The sequence below is a fragment of the Apostichopus japonicus genome, chromosome 18 (genome assembly GCF_037975245.1).
Source record: "Apostichopus japonicus isolate 1M-3 chromosome 18, ASM3797524v1, whole genome shotgun sequence".
Classification (NCBI taxonomy): domain Eukaryota; kingdom Metazoa; phylum Echinodermata; class Holothuroidea; order Aspidochirotida; family Stichopodidae; genus Apostichopus; species Apostichopus japonicus.
Window position 1 is genome coordinate 9927095 of NC_092578.1, and position 23442 is coordinate 9950536.

Here is a 23442-nt window from a genome sequence, read left to right on the forward strand (position 1 = left end):
GTGATGTATGGAAGGAGAGGGTGAATAGTGATGTGTGGGAGGGGAAAGTGAATAGTGATGTGTGGAAGGGGAGGCCGGTGAATAGTGATGTGTGGGAAGGGGAGGGTGAATAGTGATGTGTGGAAGGGGAGGGTGAACAGTGATGTGTGGAAGGGGAGGGTGAATAGTGATGTGTGGGAAGGGGAGGGTGAATAGTGATGTGTGGAAGGGAAAGGTGAATAGTGGTGTGTGGGAGGGGAAGGTGAATAGTGGTGTGTGGAAGGAGAGGGTGAATAGTGATGTGTGGAAGGGGAAGGTGAATAGTGATGTGTAGAAGGGGAGGGTGAACAGTGATGTGTGGAAGGGGAGGGTGAACAGTGATGTGTGGAAGGGGAGGGTGAATAGTGATGTGTGGGAAGGGGAGGGTGAATAGTGATGTGTGGAAGGGGAGGGTAATAGTGATGTGTGGGAGGGGAAGGTGAATAGTGATGTGTGGAAGGGGAGGGTGAATAGTGATGTGTGGAAGGGGAGGGTGAATAGTGATGTGTGGAAGGGGAGGGTGAATAGTGATGTGTGGGAAGGGGGGGGGGTGAATAGTGATGTGTGGAAGGGGAGGATGAATAGTGATGTGGAAGGGGAGGGTGAATAGTGATGTGTGGAAGGGGAGGGTGAATAGTGATGTGTGGAAGGAGAGGGTGAATAGTGGTGTGTGGGAAGGGGAGGGTGAATAGTGGTTTGACGACGGGGAAGGTGAATAGTGATGTGTGGAAGGGGAGGCCGGTGAATAGTGATGTGTGGGAAGGGAAGGTGAATAGTGGTTTGACGACGGGGAAGGTGAATAGTGATGTGTGGGAAGGGGAGGGTGAATAGTGATGTGTGGGAGGGGAAGGTGAATAGTGATGTGTGGAAGGGGAGGGTGAATAGTGATGTGGGAGGGGGAGGGTGAATAGTGATGTGTGGGAGGGGAAGGTGAATAGTGATGTGTGGGAGGGGGAGGGTGAATAGTGATGTGGGAAGGGGAGGGTGAATAGTGATGTGTGGGAGGGGAGGGTGAATAGTGATGTGTGGGAAGGGGAGGGTGAATAGTGATGTGTGGAAGGGGAGGGTGAATAGTGATGTGGGAGGGGGAGGGTGAATGGTGATGTGTGGAAGGGAGGGTGAATAGTGATGTGGGAGGGGGAGGGTGAATAATGATGTGTGGGAGGGGAAGGTGAATAGTGATGTGTGGGAGGGGAAGGTGAATAGTGATGTGGGAGGGGGAGGGTGAATAGTGATGTGTGGGAAGGGGAGGGTGAATAGTGATGTGTGGAAGGTGAATAGTGATGTGTGGGAAGGGGAGGGTGAATATTGGTGTGTGGAAGGGGAAGGTGAATAGTGGTGTGTTGGAAGGGGTGGGATAGTTGTTTGTGATTGAAGAACAGGACTATGATGAGATATTTTGCTTTAGTTTAATGCATTACCAGAATGCTGATAAAAGCTGTACAAACAATACATTGTAGCCTGCTGCACTCTATACATTAATGTTGTTACATCCAAGTGTATGATGAGCAACAAAAACAACTCAAAAATATTATCAAGAGAGACAGATAATAAATCCAACATTTTTATTTTAAGTATTTACATCTTTGAATCATCTGTACATTTATACAAGTTTGCTTGCTTATCTGGAAGGAATTGAAAATACAGTTAACTAGATCATATAAGTAAATGAAAATTGACTGGGGTTTTAGGACGATGGAAAAGAGCAAAGAAATATATGGTTAGAACAGAATTGGAACCAGAGACCTATGGGTGACTATGCTGGTAACACAGAGACCTCTGGGTGACTATGCTGGTAACACAGAGACCTCTGGGTGACTATGCTTGTAACCAAGAAACCTCTGGGTGACTATGCTTGTAACCAAGAAACCTCTGGGTGACTATGCTTGTAACCAAGAAACCTCTGGGTGACTATGCTTGTAACCAAGAAACCTCTGGGTGACTATGCTTGTAACCAAGAAACCTATGGGTGACTATGCTTGTAACGCAGAGACCTCTGGGTGACTATGCTTGTAACGCAGAGACCTCTGGGTGACTATGCTTGTAACGCAGAGACCTCTGGGTGACTATGCTTGTAACGCAGAGACCTCTGGGTGACTATGCTTGTAACGCAGAGACCTCTGGGTGACTATGCTTGTAACGCAGAGACCTCTGGGTGACTATGCTTGTAACGCAGAGACCTCTGGGTGACTATGCTTGTAACGCAGAGACCTCTGGGTGACTATGCTTGTAACGCAGAGACCTCTGGGTGACTATGCTTGTAACGCAGAGACCTCTGGGTGACTATGCTTGTTACACATAGACCTCTGAGTGACTATGCTTGTAACCAAGAGACCTCTGGGTGACTATGCTTTTAACACAGAGACCTCTGGGTGACTATGCTTGTAACACAGAGACCTCTGGGTGACTATGCTTGTAACACAGAGACCTATGGGTGACTATGCTTGTAACACAGAGACCTATGGGTGACTATGCTTGTAACACAGAGACCTATGGGTGACTATGCTTGTAACACAGAGACCTATGGGTGACTATGCTTGTAACACAGAGACCTATGGGTGACTATGCTTGTAACACAGAGACCTATGGGTGACTATGCTTGTAACACAGAGACCTATGGGTGACTATGCTTGTAACACAGAGACCTATGGGTGACTATGCTTGTAACACAGAGACCTATGGGTGACTATGCTTGTAACACAGAGACCTATGGGTGACTATGCTTGTAACACAGAGACCTATGGGTGACTATGCTTGTAACACAGAGACCTCTGGTTCAAATCCTGTACTAGCCATACCTTTCTTTGCCCTTTTCCATTGTTTAATAAATAAAGAAGAAACAATTGAGAAGACATACAGAATGATATGCAGTACCTAGGGCAGTGAGGTTATACATAATGTTATACATAATGTTCATAATTCAACAAGAACATTACCATTATCCTCTGAGCATTTTCCATCAGTCATTAAATGACACAATCAAAAAATTGTGGATTAGGGCTTCTAGAAAATTACTCTTGGAAACTTCTAGTGATCTTAGATACTATCTAAATTATAATAAGAAAAAGCTGGATTTTTAAGACACCTATAATCATAACTCATATCATGGTGAAAGATGTAAGATACAAGGTGTAAGATACAATACAATGACGTAACCCATATGATATATAATATAAATAAATATAATACACGAAACCACATATATTTCGCATTGCTTTAAATATTTTGTTTCCTGACTACCTTCAGTACCACAGCCTTACACACTTCTGACCAGATTAAGTATAGTTAGGAAGGTTAATGGCTAACAACAATACTATGTTGTACTAGTGATACTCATTACAGTTGCCATATAGAAGAAATGAACAATCAATTGAAAATGACAACTTTTGCCCCCAAAATTCCATGGTTTAGTGATCCCTCGGATACCTATAATACTGATCAGCATCATGGTTTGGTGATCCCTCGGATACCTTTTATACTGATCAGCATCATGGTTTAGTGATCCATCAGATACCTATAATACTGATCAGCATCATGGTTTTGTGATCCCTCGGATACCTTTAATACTGATCAGCATCATGGTTTTGTGATACCTCAGATACCTTTAATACTGATCAGCATCATGGTTTAGTGATCCCTCGGATACCTATAATACTGATCAGCATCATGGTTAAGTGATCCCTCGGATACCTTTAATACTGATCAGCATCATGCTTTAGTGATCCCTCGGATACCTTTAATACTGATCAGCATCATGGTTTAGTGATCCATCAGATACCTATAATACTGATCAGCATCATGGTTTTGTGATCCCTCGGATACCTTTAATACTGATCAGCATCATGGTTAAGTGATCCCTCGGATACCTTTAATACTGATCAGCATCATGGTTTAGTGATCCATCAGATACCTATAATACTGATCAGCATCATGGTTTTGTGATCCCTCGGATACCTTTAATACTGATCAGCATCATGGTTTTGTGATACCTCAGATACCTTTAATACTGATCAGCATCATGGTTAAGTGATCCCTCGGATACCTTTAATACTGATCAGCATCATGGTTTAGTGATCCATCAGATACCTATAATACTGATCAGCATCATGGTTTTGTGATCCCTCGGATACCTTTAATACTGATCAACATCATGGTTTAGTGATGGTCAGATACCTTTCATACTATTCAACATCATATTTATTGATCCTTGAACAACATCATGGTTTAGTGATCCCTTGGATACCTTCAATCAACATTATCACCATGGACAACAAACATCTACTGTACTAGTTATGAACATCTATGTGCTATAGCACTCCTCACAACTTGAAAGCTCCAATGATCAAGCAGTCAGTGTTTATGTTAACCTTCCATCTCAATTCACAACACCCACAACCTTTCCCATCCAGTAAACTTTCTAATGACAGCCGCTGCCATTCTTCAACCCTCACCTCTCCCTTAAATCTTACATTTGTTTTTCTCCAGTGAAACAGGCGATAATACAATAGCACATTCTTTGCATTGACTGACCTCCAAATAATTGCAATATTGAATCATTGGTACCATGACACTTTACACTAACTAAATATTACACAAAAATGCAGATCAATAATAACTTACGAAACAAGAAATTTTTAGAAAAATGCTTATTTACTGTAAAACCTTTTTCAAAGGCAGCCTTTGAAGATGAGCCTGCTATGATTGAAACCTGATGCCCTCTTAAAGTTTATATTAAAATAATTAAGCATAATTTACATTTCCTGTACACAAAATTGTGAGAGTATCAAATTTATGTACAACAAAAGCTGTTATACATCATTGCCTTTGTGTAATATATGTATATAACCCATCATTCCACCCTCCCCCCACCCACCATCAATGGAAAGTTGAAAAAATTATTAAATTCTTTATTTCCTCTTTGATCTGCTACTGCTTGAGTTGCACCAAAATAACATCAGTTTATGGAAGACCAAACACACTCACTCACTAACTATGTGTTAAGGAGGTGCATAGTTGGTCTTCCTTGTGATATGCCAATCGAGAAAGACCCAAAGCACCGATAGTCTGTATCCAATAGAAGCAATCATCATCCAATATTAGGGATTTCATTTTCAGAACACACAACCCTCCTGTACTCAGTTGACGAAACTGATGATGTTTGAGTCATAAGACTATATTGTAGAGAGGACCTGTGACAAAAATATGAAGATAAGAAAAGATGATAAACAACCAGAAAATGCTACTCAGTGGATACACAGATATTTACCAGACTATGAAATATTGAAGGACAGTTAACATTTTGAACAGGTTTTGAAAATCCTGATTTACATTTTACACATGAAAAGAACCTTGGCATAAATATTCTTCAGGATTGAATTAAAAATATATGCGGGTCTGTAAAACAAAACAACAAACAAAGCTTTTTGCAATTTGTATTCCATCCAAAACGGTTGTACTTGTCCACAGAGTCAATATTTTTGTACTAGTTTCCCTAGATATCTGTTGGGTATATTAATGAATGTTCAATTATTTAATGAGATTTCTAACATTAAAATATGGGATACCTGCCTTTTTAACATGTGCATTTCTGTTTATGCTTCAATGCATGACCTCTGAAGGTGGAAGGTGTACACAACCTTCCAGATCTTACAACTATGTTCCTGAGACAAAAATGGAATAAGCAAGGACATATGCCTTAATGCATTATGTTTACTGTGTAGTGTAAATGTGTGAAATAATTCATGTGAGTGCTTCAAAATGAAACTGATGTTTCCTTGTGTTGATAAATATGGTTCAATTGACTTTCAATTGACAATCAAACACAGCTTCTACTGTAGAATCAACCAGTGCAGCTACCTATTTATAACACCATGGACAAATCTAAGAAATACAGTCAACTTCTGTATGTGTGGCTACCAAAATATATCAATTTGAAGCAGATATTAACATTGAGTTATTTGTGTCTACAGTTTAATTGCTGCTATTGACAGCCTAGGTGTTTGAAAAGTTACTTTACATTTGATTAGCCCATACATCTTCACCTCAATATTGAATTGCTCATTTATGTATCAATATCTAGTTTCTAGTAGTTGAATTATACACAGATTAAGGACATATTAGTTAATAATCAGTTGTACATCATAAAAATAACAAGGTTGTTGCTTCCATTTCTTTTCTTCTTAACTTTTTCATCCAGTCTTTCTTCATTTTTATCTTTCATACACAATTCATGATTTGTTGCAATTATGGAGAAGAGCAACTATTTAAATTTACAACATTTCTCAATCACAAATATGAGTACATTGCACTCTGGTTAATAGTTCCCATTGTTCCTAAAACCTTTCTAAGGGTAGTCCCAAAACCCTGAAAGAAAACATTACCATTTACAGCTACAAAAGATGGCATGTTTCTCCCCTTTCATTAGTTATATGCCCTTGTATTTGAAGTGAGTGAATCCAAAGACCACAGTGTGAATTTTAATACTTACACAAATTCCACTGTGATGAGTCTACTCATGTGTGGTGTACAGTAATCTCTGAAAGCAGAAAGAAATAGAAGACCAACTTAGCCAGGATTTGAGCCAAGATGGTGAGGAGGGCATTGTGGATAGGACTTTCCATAGGGAATGGGTCCACAAGAACAGGGGTGGGAAGGGAGCGTTGAATACACAGAATAGGGCTTTTTATAGGGCATGGGTCCACAAGAACAGGGGTGGGAAGGGGAGGGGTTGAATATACAGAAAATAGGACTTTCTATAGGACATGGGTCCACAGGAACAGGGGTGGGAAGGGGAGGGGTTGAATGCACAGAATAGGACTTTCCATAGGGCTTGGGTCCACAAGAACAGGGGTGGGAGGGGTTGAATACACAGAATAGGACTTTCCATAGGGCATGGGTCCACAAGAACAGGTGTGGGAAGGGTTGACTACACAGAACAGATTTCAAGGCAGATGTGGGAAGGGTGGCAGCACAGGACAGTTTCCAATAAAGACCTGACTGCCTACTTGAAGGACACTGCTGAAGTTTGTATATCATCAAAACAAAATAAAATCTTGTGAACTTTTAACTGAGAAGTGTCAGACATGTAGATTACATGTTGATTCACACAGATGATATTTTATGAGGGTGAGCATTCCCAGACATACCAGACGAGAAGGAAAGGTTACCAAGGTGCTTAGAAGTCAGATCAGACCAAAAATATTTAAGGATAAGTATTTGCTCGACAACTTGTCAGGGCTGTAGTCTGTGTAGATTCCGTAGGTGGCAGGTGAGGAACATTAAGTATCATCTAAATGTTACATAGTGATGCTTTAATGTGCATATATACCAGGGCATTTATTGAGAAAAGTTTTAGTGGGTCGACCATTTCCCAAGAGGGGCCAACATGACACTATCTATGCGGAGCACCACCATCAGTTGGTGTAGAGCGCAGCAAGAAAATGTTTGCCAAAAATGCCTACCAGATTGCAGGAAATGGTACTTCCCAGGCCTTGTATGTTGCATCATACCATTCTTTATTTAGAGATCTCATGTTCTAGAAATTTGCATTTCATTCAGTAAATTCACTTTGTAGGGGAAAATAGGACTTTACAAATGTTACTTTTACAAGCTCTGATTTATTCATTGTTTCACACAGGTAATTGAAGATATGAAAGCTTGCTAGGGCATTCTGATGGTAGCCACAATCTATATCTGCTGAGGGGAAGCCATATGGGGAACTTAGGTGTAAATAAATTATTGTGTGGTTTGTGTTATTATTGTTTTATATGCCAAAAAGGGACCTAATGGGGGGGGGGTGGCAAATGAGCTGAGTGGGTGGGCAGTGGAAGGGACTGGGGGCCCCTCAATTAGAATGTTATGAATATTCAGTTCAAAAACATTGGGGCACTCATACAGGGGCTAACAATGGAACTGATAGGCCTATATTAAGCATAGACGTAATAAATAAATTTATGATCCGTAGTTTCACATTAGACTGCTACACTCTTCTCGCATATTAAATCTTTGGAACTCTTTATGTTACTGTTATTCTAACAAAACTTGTTTAATCCAAACAAACTGCATGGGCAATGCATCCGTGATCGTGCATATACATGATGAGCAGTTGACATAAACGTTCTGTTCTTTGTGAACGCCATTCCTACATTACGTGCTGAGAATCGTGAGGTTGCACACTATTGACTAATGAAATCAAAAGAAATGATGTGAACTTAGTGCTAAAACTGAAAATAGCCACACTGTCCATGCGTTCACATTATTGTAGGCCTACTTTCATTTAGGAAGTGGAAATCTCAGGGGGGGAGGGTACAGCTCTCCCCACCCCCTCCCACAGGCTATGGCCCTGTAAACTTACTTAAAAATTATAGAAACCATCACATATTTGTTTACTAAATGAGGGTCCGTAGTTAATGATTCCATTTTGATCCTCAACATTTCATTGTCCAGGTATATTTTCATATGAATTGTGATCACATGTAAAACAAAGACTGGAAAATGGCATCTTTTTTGGTAACTGGATGACTATTCAAGTTATTGAATTACCTAGTTTAGGCTTTAACATCAAACAGCATAAACAAATTAATCCAAATCAAATAAAAGGATTAAAAATAGGGGAATTTCATTAATAAAAGGATTAAATACAGGGGAATTTTTGTAAATAACATCAAATAAGATTTACTTGGCATATATCTATTATTAGCAAGGAACTAATATCTTGCTTGAACTCATGTTATCCACACTACAAAGTGTTGCTGAATTTTAATTGCATGTATATGGTTTTGGGAACAGAAAGTGAAGACGGCTTGCATTAGCTATTGTAGGGCTGTTCAACTCTGATACTGTCTCAACATCCGAGGTAACTACATGAAGAAAGAATATCCTGTAAAGTGGTGTTAATACCATATCAATGCCAATAATGTAAATCATGTTAAATATATACTTAACATTATTGTTACTATGCAACCATATAAGGGTATTTAAACTTACGGTATGAACTGATCAGTAAAGATTGCAGTAACATTCACAGCAAACTGTTGGGATAAATGAAAAAAAAAATTATATAAACTGGGTGTTTGAATGTGGCAGGTGTCTTTTTTATCTTCTGTTGATCCCCCTCCACCCCTAGCCCCTCCCCCCTCCCCCAACCTTAGTCCCCACCCCTCCCCCCACTCCAACACATACCAAAATATAGGGAACTTATTATTATCTTGTAACACACACATACATATTATGACTGCATAGATTCCTTGTCTGTCTATAGCAAGTGAATAGCAAGAGCACCAAATAATTTTTTTTTCAAAAACAAAGATCAACAAATAAACTAAATATAGTGTGAATGTTCAATCTGTTTGATTTTTTGTCTAGATTGAACATCTCCAGAAATTCATCTAGTGTAAAGTACTGATAATTAGAAGAACAAGCAACTGGCATTTATTGCTGTTTTTCTAGTTCATAACAGGTGATAAGAATCTTAATTGGTTACAAAGCACAAACATGAAAAAGGAAATCAAAGTAACAGATAAATTGACAAGATCTGGCTTCTCAGCAATCACTGCTTTGCTATCACACAAAGAAATTTGAGCAGTTTAATTAAGTAAATACAATGCACTACAGCAACTAGAAGGCTACAAAGTGACCTTTGGTAAAGTAAAGTTTGGATAGAGTAAAGTTGTATGGAGGGCAACTTCCTGTCATATCCTGCATGTAACAGTTACTAAGCTAGCCATTAGATCAAACCACTTAAATAGTGCACTAATCTCTTGGTTAATAAATAGGCAACAATCATGACCAATGATGATACTATGACACATGCACACCCAGACAGTTGGCTTTTAGACATCATGCTTATGGTACTTGCTTTCCTCAATAGTACATTAACAACAAAATGCTGATCAGAAGGCAGCACATGAAGATTATTACGTGACTGCTGGGTCTCTCAGGAAATGGCTTTAACCCAAAGCAAAACAGATGACAATTGACTTTCTGATGTCATTGACAAAATAAAACATTTAACAATAGAGTTGATCTGAGGACTGCTTATCATCATCATTGAAGTTGCAACTATTTGCCTTTCAGCCACTTTGTTATGAGATGTATACCAAATAGAAGGACATGGATTTCATGACTGAAACATGCTACCAGAGTTATACATACAATACAAAACCAATGGTACCTCCAATTGGACAGTTTAATTGCCAGATTACCATAAGCACTGTTAAGCTGATGAGTGTCTTTTGGTGCTTTATGATGGAGAAGGGTAGCCAGAAATGACAGATAGAGGGAAGGTTCGTGTTAAATGTGAAAATACTGACCTGATTGGAGCTTCTTCCTCTTACTTTTATATCAATAACAGACGCATTGGAGACCACTGGCTGTGGATTAAAACTTTGTGTCCCAATCACAGTCATGTTGTTCAGATATATTGCAGGGAAGTTGGAATTGCTAATATTGTAAGTGATCTAGTTTGAAGAGAAGAGACAAGATGAGAAGTCATTCATTTCATAATTGCTGAGGATGATTTTACAAGCACAAGTTATTAGTCTACTCATAATTAATGATGGTAACAGTTATCCAGGAGACCAAAGGGAACAAGCACTGTCCGTAAATGTGATAATGAATGATATCACAAATGAGATCATCCTTCACTTCAGTTACATTTTAATTATAACCATGAAATGCTTTGTGTCTATTCTTCTGTCTTCTGGTGGTGAAATTCTACTCCTTCTCCATGTCAATACTATGTGCTTAGCAAACATTTTGATGACAGTATGTTGCTTGTCCTGCCCAAGAAGAAATGAATCAATCTAGCATTAGAAAAACATTTGAGTTTTAACTTCTATGTGTTATACTGAGGGGATGGCTAGAAATTAGCCAAATGGTATCCAGGAACACTAATTTAAATGTTATGAAATCAGTGTTCTGTGGCAAGAATGAGAGAGAGAGAGAGGTGGAGAGAGAGAGAAAAACATACTCAATTAACTAATGAGTGACTTACCTCTAGATCCAAAATAATGATGGGAACTGTTTTATTAAGCTGAATCCTGTTTGTGGTGATGTTATGGATAGACATATAAACAGGTTTGGTAAGTAGGAAAGCACACAAAACACCAGCAACCAGACCACAGAAAACGATGGAGAGACACACATACAGCTTTCTGCAAGACCAAAAACAACTACATTGTTATAACATCAAAACTTTACCCAAAATTCTGGGTTGCTGAAAGTAGCAACCCCACCCCCCCCCAAAAAAAAAAAATAAACCCAAAGAAGAACTGGAAAAAACACAAAAAAGGTTACTTTGAAGCTAGATTTTACTCTACTTGAGGAAGAAATTGTAGCATTGGTCTGATGAAATGCCTTGCAATCTTCAGGTATAACTATCATCATTTATGTCTCACACTTTTCTTCACCTTCAGTGAAAATTTCTTGCAGGATAAACTTACGTTCTTCTAGGTCTGAGTCTGTCGTCTGTGTACGGAATTAGGGCCACAAGGTCCTCCTCTTGACCTGCAAGAGAATCAAAATATTCAAGGATAGCTCTACTGTTGACCTTAAACGACCTTTGATCTCCATGAAACAAAAGGATTCTTGTGCACCTGAAGGTGGATATCTCTATCAAGCTGCTGCTTATTCAAGTTTCAATATCGGAGTTACTGTATTCACAACATTTCTTTTACCTGTTTTGACCTCAGATGACCCGTGACCACAAAATGATAGGCTGTTTTTACTCATGTGCATTTCCTTAAAAAGTATGAAGATCATTTGAGCTTCAAGTTAAAGTGTTTACAAGGTTTTCATACTTTGATCTCTGTTGACCTCAGATAACCTCTAATCTCAAATGAACTTCACAGAAATGAGTAGGTTTTCTTTTAATGCATACAATGTAAGAAATCCATCCAAGCGTCTGTAGTTGACATGCTAACAAGACTTTCACTTATGTTGACCTCAAATGACAAGCAACCTCCACCAATTTGAACAATTTAAATAATACCATCCTTGTAATCACAAAGGGAGATCCGCATACCAAATTTGAATTTCAACCAAGTTGTCCTTCTTGAGTTATCATGTTTACAAGGTGTTCAGACTTTGAATGATATTGATTTCAAATGACCTTTAATCTCCATCAAAATTGATAAGGTGTTTCCAAATCTACATACCAAGTACTGTTCCAAGTTCAGCCATCATGTAAATTTGTATTCATTGTGCTTACAAACAGTATAACATACACAAAGAAACACACACACACATGCCATCAAAACCCCATAGATTTTAACACCCCCTGCCATGAATCAAAAAGTGAAAATTTTGAAATCTTTAATAGAATTTTGACTTTCTACCTAAGAATTCCAGCTATTTTATTCCAAACGTTTGGACTTGTTCCAAGGTTACAACTTTTATATCGAAACTTTATATCCACTATTTATCACCAAATTGACACTATGTTATCTCAAACTTTTTGTCAAAAATTGAATGTTTTCTCCACAAAATTCATATAAAATAGTTATATGGCATACAAAGCACTAATCATTTGACTGCCTGGTACTTCTGCTGCTAATGGAAAGGATCCATATGAATGATCCAGCAACCGCATGGAGTGCATCCCTAGATAAAAGTGGGGGGTGGGGGTAGGGGGCAGAAGCATTGTCTCTGGCCCTCCCCCTTCCTACACCTATGTACACCTGTTCACACACATATAACAAAATGCAGGTCTTCATATGATGTACAGTACCTCTGGGAATCCTTCCTGCTCCATTACATGTTGGACATACTACACTCCCAGGTAGTTCCTGGTAAGTGTATGGCACAGAGGAGGATGAAGTAGAACCATTGGTTGTGGACTTGGTTGATGAGTAATTAGGAGGGGGACTTTCACGATGCAGATTACTTTTCTCTGTAGGATTTGTTTGGGAAGGCAACCTTGATTCTGGATCATCGTTTTCTGAAGGATGCATTTTGGGTGTAGTGACCTTGAAAAGAAAAAAAGAAATATCTGAGTGATAGCTATAGTTCTCTAGCTATTCTAGTTTTCAAGATATTTGGCCTTAAATATAAATAAATATATATATATATATATATATATATATATATATATATATATATATATATATACATATATATACCATAAAATGTCCTGTTTGTAAACACACATCAATTACAAGCAAAATTCATAGAAATATTAATTTTGGTTTCTTGTTTTTCCATGACAATGAAATGTCACAGTTTCCAGCAAAGCAGAGTAATAGAGTCCTTTGAAAAAGCAATACTTAGTCTAAAATTGTTCAAAAATGTCATGGATGGGACATTTGAATATTAATTAGTTTACAATTTGCATGAATAATAAGGTCACAAAAGTTTAAAAAATATGTTTATTTTTGTCCCACTTATTTGGTTCCAGTCAATAATTTTTCTGTTAAACTTCATTGTCAAATCTCTGAAACTGAACTGCACTCATTAACTCAATACAGTTACTAAGACAATTGATCAGACAAGCTGACCTTTGTATGAACCCATACTGGCTGTTTGATTCCTGTGAATTTCAGTACCTTCTCATATGAGGTCAACAGTTTATACTGTATGCCAAATGCAATGTAGAAAAGGTACCCTCAAGTCAAATGTGCACAACAGCTCTTGACAAATTTTGATAAGAGGTCTTAAAACGCAAATTCTATTTTAATAAGGCACTGAATATTGAAGCTATTCCCTGAATTCTAGCAGTGTATTATACTCTTGGAAGAAGTTTTAAACAATTATTGAACTAACTATGCTCAATGCTTCCAATCTGGAAAATTTGGCCATAAATTCTGGAAAATTTGGCTGTAAATGCAACAAAATTGGGACCATATCCCAGACAGCAGTCCTACACATATTTTATGTTCCATATAGCATAAACAATTCCAGGTAGCTTCATGTGTAACCATCAAACATTGAGAAAAAAACTGAACAAAATGCAAAAATCAAATCTTGGTGCCAAATGAAACACTGTTTTTACAACACTCCCATAATATTTCAAACATAACTGACAGTTTGACAGTAAGAACATTTGCCAAACAAATATTTTGAATTATTTTTCTGTAAACATTAGTCCAGTGGTCAACACAAGCTGGAATTTAAGGGGTACAACTGCACATGAGCTGTGAGTGGACAGGAGATACGGAGGTAACAGATGGCCCAATCAAGGGCACACATGGTACAGCTTGATTTATATGGTCAATGTATCCATATATTTATATGTACAATTCTTAGCCTTCTTCAAATTGCATTATGATTTGGTGCAGATATAAGATTTCACTGCTGATCAGGTTATCATTCCAATAAACAGTAATCACATGTGTACTTGTCTCATTGAATTTTTATTGCATTGAAATGTGTGACTATATAGTTACTATATAGTTACATCACCATACCAAGTATGAACTAACTTGGACATACTGTTGAAGTGATATCAACAATATAAGAATTGTATGTTAGCCTGATCCACTAATTAATGTTCATGACATGAGAACCACAAACAATATGGCCAATCTACACATGGTGGGGCATCTACCTACCCTGTATGACATTATTCAACTTGTCGGTCTTGAGATATCGTGTTTACAAGTCATGCCCATTCATGAATAATTATGAGAATGAATTTCTTGATTATTTGACCCTGTACCTATGAACTGACATCACCATACCACGTATGAACTAAATCGGACATACAGTTGAAGAAGTATTGACATTGTAAGAATTTTTAAGTTAGGCCTACTCATCCATGAGATGGTACCCATTAACAATAGGGCACATCTACACATCATGGGGCATCTACCTTCTAAGCATGACATTGACTCAACTTGAGCTTCTTGATGTAACGTGTGTACCAGCTGGCCGTCACATACACAGCAACGAACACATGCCAGCACGATTGCAAGGATTACTGAACCTTTGGCATCATAACCAAAAATTGTCAGATTTGGCTCATTCTGCGAAGTATATCCCATGTCACGTAGCAAATAACTCTGGCACTGAATCTATCAGGGACCTATTGACTACCTTTATGTATTGTTACCTGACACTAGGGATGCACCCGAGATTCAAATAAAAAAATTAGGAATTTTTCAAATCCGGCCAGATTGCTGAATTTAAAAGTAACTAACAATGCGTCATATAAAACTTCAGCTTTTTTATTTTCTTTGTTTTATTTAAAAAAAAAAAATTAAAAATGTCAGTTGGCTTAGTGATTCCTTACCACATTTTGTAAAAGAACATTAATGGTAACACCTCATACAAGCTTCAAGTGCTCAGCAAGATTCTTATAAAAATACAAATGTACCTATTAAGTAAGAAGTTCATCATCAAAGATTTACTTTTGTGGTTATCATGTCTACAATGTTTCAGAATTCAGACCTATGTAAACATAAAATGAACTAGAAATGTACCTTTGAGTTATTGGATGCATACTTGCAAAATGTTAAGACATTGACCGATTTGGCTTCAAATGACCTTCAACTTCACAGAATAGAGTTCCTGTACTAAATATATAGTTCTTAATCTTACAGAATATAAGTAGAATATAACTAGAACAATTTTTTACTTGTATGTTCATGCAACCAGCCCATAGCACACAGAGTGTGCAGGAGTATATTTTTGCACTAAAGCAGTTTGCTTGTACTAGCAACATATTGATATGAGACAACTTGAAGTGATGATAAAACTAATTAATGGTTCTTCTTTATAATGTTGGGGTGTTGAGCAACAAACATAGACCAAAATGCAAGTAGCTTCACAGCATATCATCCTAGGTCTAAAAAGTTATTCTCTGTGGGATGGATCTACTCTCATATGAGAGGGAGGGGATGGGGATATGTTTCAAAGCTCTAGTTTCCCCCCTCCCCCCCCCCCCCCATGGGAAGTGTTAGCATAGAAACCTGACATTTTGTCTGAGAAGAGGTAGGAGTGGGCTCAACTTCATGTTGTAGAAAAGTATATTCAATGTAAGGTTTTTTCTGTTTTCGTTACGACCCACAGGAAAGCCAACCACGCTCTACGACCCAACTAGCTGCAATGGGCGCAATCCCTCTTCTTTGGATACAAGAGAAAGGGTGAAGCATCTAGAAGGTATCCCAGAGCAAAAGTTAGAAAAGATAAGAGGACCAGTTACGACACTAACCATACTCTGTTAACACTTTCTGTAAATGTACTTCAGAGGACCCCAATAGTGAAGTGTGAAAGTTCTACTGTACGTTAATGGAAAACAAGGAAAAGAAATATACAAAGAGAGAGTAACCTCAAGAGGAAATGATCCTGTTAATGCAGAACTTCAAACTTTAATAGTAGAAAATCAAAACTGAAACAGCAAGTGAGCAGTAAGGAACTGTGGACCAAGTCATTTAGAAATGATGATGGTAATTACAAGTTCAGTACTGTGCTGGTTTACTTTCACACTTAGTCATTATGGCATTGTTAAATTTAGTACAGCCTTACCAAACAGAAACTGGAATAAGATCACTAACAATGTTACAAAAGTTGCTAATAGTTTTTATGAAGCTTAGGTTAAATTGTCCGATACAAGATAACTTGTTTGAATGGATTGTTCTATCAGCCTAATTTTCGTAGCAACAATGCAAGTAGGATTTATAAATTTAATTGCAACTTTTTGTATCACCTTTTAATGCAAAAGAAACAAGTGAAAATCCTAGCTATTTCATGTTGGTATATTACAGTGGCACTGCATGAAGCAAAGAGTGTGGGTTGTCTTTCAAACATTATTTAACAATCCTTAAGTTTTCTGACCTAAAACTTTAATGCACAGAACAAAGCTCTTTGAATGGAAATGTCCATATAAACCAGAGAATATATAAAAAGGAATTTCTGGCATACCATTTATGATATTTTTTATTTAAAATTAACATACTGTAGCTACTGTAACGGCCATTTCAATGTTGGGAGTTTTCAAACTTTAACTGAAAAGTGGCATACGCAGAAACAGTAGTATGTCTACTTCATTTCTTTTTTCCATATTGAAATGAAAATTCTCTCAAATGTACTATTTACTTTTAAAAATGAGTGATTACAGTTTCTCTTGGAGAGGTATATTTCTCCTGTTCTTGAGCTTCTTGGATAGGCTCGCTTTTGAGCTGATTTTACATCTAATATTTCTTTTGGAGGGTTTAACTTTAGTCTTTGTACTTTAAAAAGTATTGATAACTTATTAATACCTCCATAACACAGAACTTGTGAAATGCATGAATTGTGTTAGCCATGATAAGATTCTATAGTTTTAACTTAATCGCTTCAGCACTATTTGCTCAGTTTGCAAACCTATAAACAGTGTTCAACAACAAATGAGATGTAATTAATGTTTCATCATACAGGTACTTTAATTTCAAAGATTTAATTCTTTTTCTCTTTAATCTCTTTATTTTAATCTCTTTAATATCAAGATTCACTAATTTCATGTAGAATTAATGAATACTGTGTCTATAGAATACTTGTGAAAAGTCGATTGGATTGATTTTCTATTTCAATTAAGAAATTGATGGTCATGAATAACTTCCAAAAAGCAGAACTTTGCTTGGGTAATTGCTTCATGCAATAATGTGTAATCTGGTTTAATTCTTTCATAACTCAAGTCATTCTCTGTCCAAACAACAAAGAAACATACCATTCTCTTCCAAAGAAATAGTTTAAACTGCATTTGATAGTAATAGTAATACTGAGAGTAATACTGATGTCACCATCTACAACAATTCACCACCAACAACCTCTACACATAAGGTGACCAGACGTCCCCGATTTCCGGGGACAGTCCCTGATTACAGTGTGCTGTCCCCGATGAACAAGTGTCCCTGAAAATGTCCCTGATTCGTCAAAATGTTCAGGAATTTTGAAAATATCCCACATTATTAGTAAAATAATTGTAAAAACAAAATTTAGTCAAGTGTGCCGTCGCAGAACGGAACTAACCAGAATTTCAGGTGGGCCAGTGTAAAGTGGAATATGCTACTGTAGATCGATCTAGCCTAGCACTCTTTCGTAAAGCAGGTAAATTTCATCTAAGAAAAAGCTACATTTTTGAAAATAAAATTGATTTCAAAAGTGCTTCTAAGTATCACCATTTTACATCTAAGCACCTTAGGCACTTGAAATTTTTCGGTTGAAAGGGGAGGGGGGTAGAAAGGGGAGGGGGACACCCCCCTCCCCCATATCAGTCACGAATAAATGTCCCTGATTCCAGTCAGGCAAAATATGGTCACCTTATCTAAACAGGACTTTTTGTCCAAAAGTTTAAACGGTTTCCATGATGCATGAACACTTCACTTCTAAGCAACCGTTAGGGCAACAACTGTAATGAATTACACCATCTGGTGAAGCCCCCATAGCGGGATATGCTGAATTAAATATTATACCACTTTGTGCTGCTGTGAAATGTTGATGACAATGCAACATATCCTTATGTACTTTCCAAAAATATTTTTTTTTCAGGATTGCCTCCCCAACCAGTTGCTTTACTGCAAAACTTGTGGAGACTTGGGAAGCAAACACTTTAAACCAAATTTTCTGATGGTATATCCAATGATAACTGCAGGTGGCTTTTAGTCTAGACGCTGTCACACCTCCTGTACCTACTGTTAGCCTGACCTCTTGTTGCCTTCTCCACTTCATGAGATTGTTCCTTTATGACAGTCTTGTATTCTGCTATACTTCCACAATGATTTTCCAGGGCACAAAAGCAAGGAGCTATCAATATTGTGGAGCCTCATATAAGTTTGACAAGCTAATGTACTGGTTGATTTAAGGTCTTTTCTACATATATTCAGTTAATAAGAAAATGTTATGTACTTTGCAGTCCTATTGCTTAAATCAGGCCTAAGCCTTAGTTAATTAGTACTAACAGACTTTAGTACCCTAGGCCTTCACCGTTCTGCATATTTCCACATGAAAAGTCAAAACTGATTCAAGGCTCATCCTAGAAGGGTAGGCCAAACGTTAGGCAATTTATGTAATAAATTGAACGCACGCATGGGTTACGCAGCCGCTTCTAAGCTACTTAATACAAACTAGCCTAACTGCTAGGCCTTAGCTCCGGGAGTGCTTTGTAAGTTGTATTGGAAATATGAGTAATTAATAGCCTAGGCTACCCTAACAGTAACACTAGCAACAGTATACAGTTAGGCCCGACTTACAGTAGTGTCTCATCGGTTTCTTCGCAAAACAAATGACAGTCGTTACGCGATCTACCGTACTTTGTTAGAAAAGACACCCATGATAGTGCCAGGAAAGAAAGCCAAACAGGTAACCAACATGAGCTAAGTAATTTCAGTCAAATACTGTGTTACGAAACGTTATAGATGTAAATGTCAGACATTTCAAGTTTATACTGTCAATGAGAGCGGATGACATGTCCATTCATCTATCACGTATGTTCGCGATCCGCTATTCAAATAGAGTACATGGCACGCAACATAGCGACAAAAAAAGCACTTTTATTACTACGGTTGGCATCACTTCTAATAACTTAAAAACTTCTTACCTACCTTACATAAACTATACATAAGTACAACTATAACAACACGCTCTTCTGCGTGCTTGAAGAAGGCAAATTTCTAACTTGTATAATTGTTATCCTACTTTCGGTATTTGGACGAAGTACGAACTCCGTTCAGGTTGTTCTCTGCATGCCAGTGACACTTCCACAATGCACTATGTCAATGCACGCAAACTGTTGGTGTTGACAGCAGGGAGCTGCTACTTTAGTTAGAGTAGCAACTCCCCCTGATGACAGTAAGTAGGTGATTACCAAATCTTTCATAACATTGCGAAACCACTGAAGTAGATTGTTGGAGTAGTTCTATAGTTGGAGTAATTCTATAGTCTATGTAAGCCTTACTATTAGGGCCATACCAAATAAAATTTCCAACTGTTTCGAAATATTTTCCCCCCGCAAATAATTCATTGCTATGAATTATCAACTCTTTGCTACGAATTAGTAAACTCGCCAGCCAATGCCTCGTACAGAAGTCGACCGAACACAACTTTATATAGCGTTAGACCAGTCTGTTTTTCTGAGCCTGGAATAGGTATATGGAATAGCAATTGTCAAATATGATAAAAAAAATTAAAAAAAGATGATGGTTTCTTGAGATGCTGTTCACCAAAACAATTCATTAAATTGACAATTTTATCATAGGCCTACATGAACCACAATGAAGCATGGTCTGACGTTTTCTTGTGCAAATTAAGATAGCCTAAACATTCTTTATAGTTGGTGGAAAATCGTTACCTGTTGTGGGCCCAGCCGCAAGTGGATTTCAGTGGACATCATCAGGGCCATCAGCTCAAGGCCAGCCTGCATTGTGTCTTAAAGGCATTGAAGACTCGCCCCAAACCGCGTGCGGCCATCTGAAAAAGTTAACTTTCTGTTGCTTGCAAGTGACGTTTTGTTCGTGTCGCTACAAAATGCAGACAGTAATGAAACGTGATACCTTAATTGTTATCATTAGCTGGACCTGAGATATCCATCGCTGTATCGTTTGTATACTGTGCTGTGGGTATTGACCGCAGCTGTGTGTACTGACTGTACACTAGTGTCTAATTACCGACGGTAGCAAGCTGCCTGTGTAGTTTCTGGGATCGATGGTCGTGTTTAACACTTCTGTTACACCTCATTCGAAACTAGGTCAAATTACCGGCATTTGACGTTTCTTTTTGCGCGAGTCTTCACACCCTCTAACATGAAAATGGTGGCGAAGCGCCACCATCGGTTGGCGCGCAGCGTACCAGAATATTTTAATACCTGCCAGATTTCAATACCTGCCAGATCGCTGGAGATGGCACTTGCCAGGCTGGATAGCATGCCATCTAGTTGCGTGATTTCGGGAGAAAATTACACATTCGTCACTCAGGAAATCTGCAATAAAGTTTATGCGGCCTTAATTTTTTGTGAATTATTGCTTTTGTTAGTGAATCCAAATTGATATGAACATTAGAACCCAGTGCAAGTTGACAAATGATGCGGCGAACTGGAAAACCCAGCCCCATTTTGCGCTATGTTTCAGGATAGAATACAACTCATTTGTTCGAGCCCATGACAACTAACAATCTGTGAATAAATGTACTTCGAAATGGGCACATTATATTGCACCAAGTCGGTCAAGGAATGACCCCAGGGCCTCAGTCTTAGATATAGGCCTATAGGAACGATGTCCCAAAATGTCCCCGGATATAAAGGCGAAGGGAGCTATCCGCCTCGACTGCATGTGAGTTTCTCGACTTGCCGTCTTGGGAGTCTTGGGAGTGTATTTCCTCATACGCCATTATTAATAATTTAAATAACTAACTAATTAGGCACAGTCCAGATCCGTTTTGCAACACTCGGAAATTTCATTTTCGCGCTTCTTCGAATAGAGGGTAGACTTCTTGAACTAGTTGTAGACTCCGGCCTCACCGTTGTCCGCACACAACTTGTGGTTTCAATCTCAAGTTTCGCTCGTCGCGACAAACAGACAAAGTTGCAGGTCTACCGATGTGAAAAATCTCGGCCGCTTTCCATAGAACTGAACTTCTAATATTAGCTGATATGAATTCTGAGATGTGTAAGCCCTAACCAAATAGAGCCACGCCACTATTTTTTTCCAAATATGTGTGTGGAGGGGGGGGGGAGGGGGACATTTGATAGTGTGTCCTCCACCCATCGAAATGTGGGGGGGGGGGCGTGTCCCCCGTTCACCCAGGATTGACGCCCATGGTCGAGCTAGTTGTGTTATTTATTATTATAATGAAAACAAAGTATATAATTTAAAACCCAATTCTAGCCCAATGTTGTACTGAGTACAACATCGGGACAATGATTTTTTGTTAAATTCTAAAACGATAACCCAACACCTCACAGACTTGAAATGCGTTCATTTGAAAGAAAAAAAGGCAGTGCATTCATGTATATATAATAATAAAAGGTAAGAATAAAGATGCCTTCGGTGTATCTGGTAAGTAAAAAAGCACAGGATATTAGGCCTAGATGTAGACAAAGTTTCAGCCGAAATTATAGGCCTATATATGCTTAGGTTTGATTTACTGTATTAAGAGTCTCCATTTTACTCCATACAGTAGGATGCTACTGTACAGCTTCATAATACTGTACTTGTTGCGCCTACTCCCGGCGTTAGTTGTACACAATAACACACACGTGGTGTTAAGGGCCATATTCGCTCATGCTATACGAAAGTGTTTCCACCATGCAGTTTTAGTAATTTTGCCCTGAATTTTCCCAGATCTGCGAAGAGGCATGGTCACTCGATATAGATGGACTTATCGATATGTTTGCTAACAAAAAGCCAGGAATAGTCAGAATTTCACGGAAAGTCGATATTTTGAGATTGGAAAACAAGTCGAGATTTCGATAAACGTTATTTTGAGAAGACAGTGGAAATTTGGAATTAAATAGTATCGGAAATTTTCAGATATAATTTCGATACAAAATATGGAAGTTGACTTGTTCTTCGGAAACTTATAAATATATACTTTGCGTAAGTTATCTGCATTTTATAAACGAAATAGCCAAAATTTGAGATTGAAGGTCGAATTTTTAGATTGAATAATCAAACGGGCGAGAAAAGAGTCGGAGTAATACTCCGACTGTATTAAAATAAGTTAGATAGTTTTGGGATAAAAAGAAATTCGACTTGTTCTTCGAAATTTTGTATCGACGTTTTACATCGCAATGAAATGTCTCAATATCAGTAGCAATGTCGAATACATAGTCCCACCTTCTAAACGACATGCGAAGACGAAATGTTTGTAAAATTAATCGAAATTTGAAAACGAATCGGAGTTATTAGACCGAGTTATTTCCAATGTCCGGTCTGAGTTGATATCATCAACGAAACGAAAATTCTTCTCGGGAAGTCCCCTAATCCGCCCTCTCTATTTTCCAATCATCGATAGCTTTCTTATACGTCACTGACTATGCAAAGTTGAACTTCATCCACTTCCCACACCCTACCCCTTGCGCACACCATTGCAAGGATGGTCTCCCGACGGACTCGATCACCATTTCGTGATGATATGAAAGACGTGCTCTTGACCAGGTGGTAACTAAGACGGCGCCTCACAGTGGCAATTGAGTATGTGCTCGATCGTAAGGCTATACAAGCTGGGTAGTGGGAGATTACCCTAACTTAAACGAGACCGAGGGTTGAGATTTCATTGGGATTCTACCACGGCTTCACACGAACAGAGGGATTACATGAGATTGCACGATTGATCGCTTCAGTATTTAAAGCACAAACATTGAAGTGAATACTACAAAACCCCTATAACTGAAATTATCAAAATCGGCTTCCAAAACAAACACCACTAGGCCGCTATTTTCTAGACTGTGAAAAGGCCTTCGATAAAACTTGGCACAATGGTCTCCGGTTCAGGCTGTTAGAGTATAATCTCCCACAT

The 23442-nt window shown here is 38.3% G+C and overlaps 1 protein-coding gene across 14 annotated transcripts; it reads right to left on the reverse strand.

Annotated features, from left to right (window-relative positions):
• Positions 1 to 1569: 1569 nt before the first annotated feature.
• Positions 1570 to 19780, reverse strand: LOC139958605 (transmembrane protein 106B-like). Of its 14 annotated transcripts, none has more exons than XM_071955796.1 (10): positions 19533 to 19719; positions 12746 to 12983; positions 11460 to 11523; positions 11012 to 11171; positions 10329 to 10475; positions 9004 to 9047; positions 6506 to 6553; positions 2447 to 5207; positions 2354 to 2384; positions 1570 to 2291 (listed from the first exon to the last, which is right to left on the reverse strand). In XM_071955796.1, exons 1-8 carry the CDS (start codon positions 19548 to 19550, stop codon positions 5105 to 5107), a joined length of 822 nt encoding a protein of 273 aa, XP_071811897.1. In that variant the 5' UTR covers positions 19551 to 19719; the 3' UTR covers positions 1570 to 2291; positions 2354 to 2384; positions 2447 to 5104. The 14 variants fall into 14 exon arrangements, with proteins under 14 accessions (XP_071811897.1, XP_071811895.1, XP_071811899.1 ...); XM_071955794.1 differs by having other exon boundaries at positions 2416 to 5207; XM_071955798.1 differs by lacking the exon at positions 2354 to 2384 and having other exon boundaries at positions 1570 to 1950; positions 2013 to 2353; positions 2385 to 5207.
• Between the last annotated feature and the right edge of the window lie 3662 nt (positions 19781 to 23442).

Coding starts and splice junctions, on each gene's coding strand:
- LOC139958605 (XM_071955795.1), bottom strand. Junction 11,524..12,745: donor AGCAGGAAGGATTCCCAGAG/GTACTGTACATC, acceptor ATTCTCTTGCAG/GTCAAGAGGAGGACCTTGTG. Junction 6,554..9,003: donor TTTACTGATCAGTTCATACC/GTAAGTTTAAAT, acceptor TTCTGCTTTCAG/AGATTACTGTACACCACACA.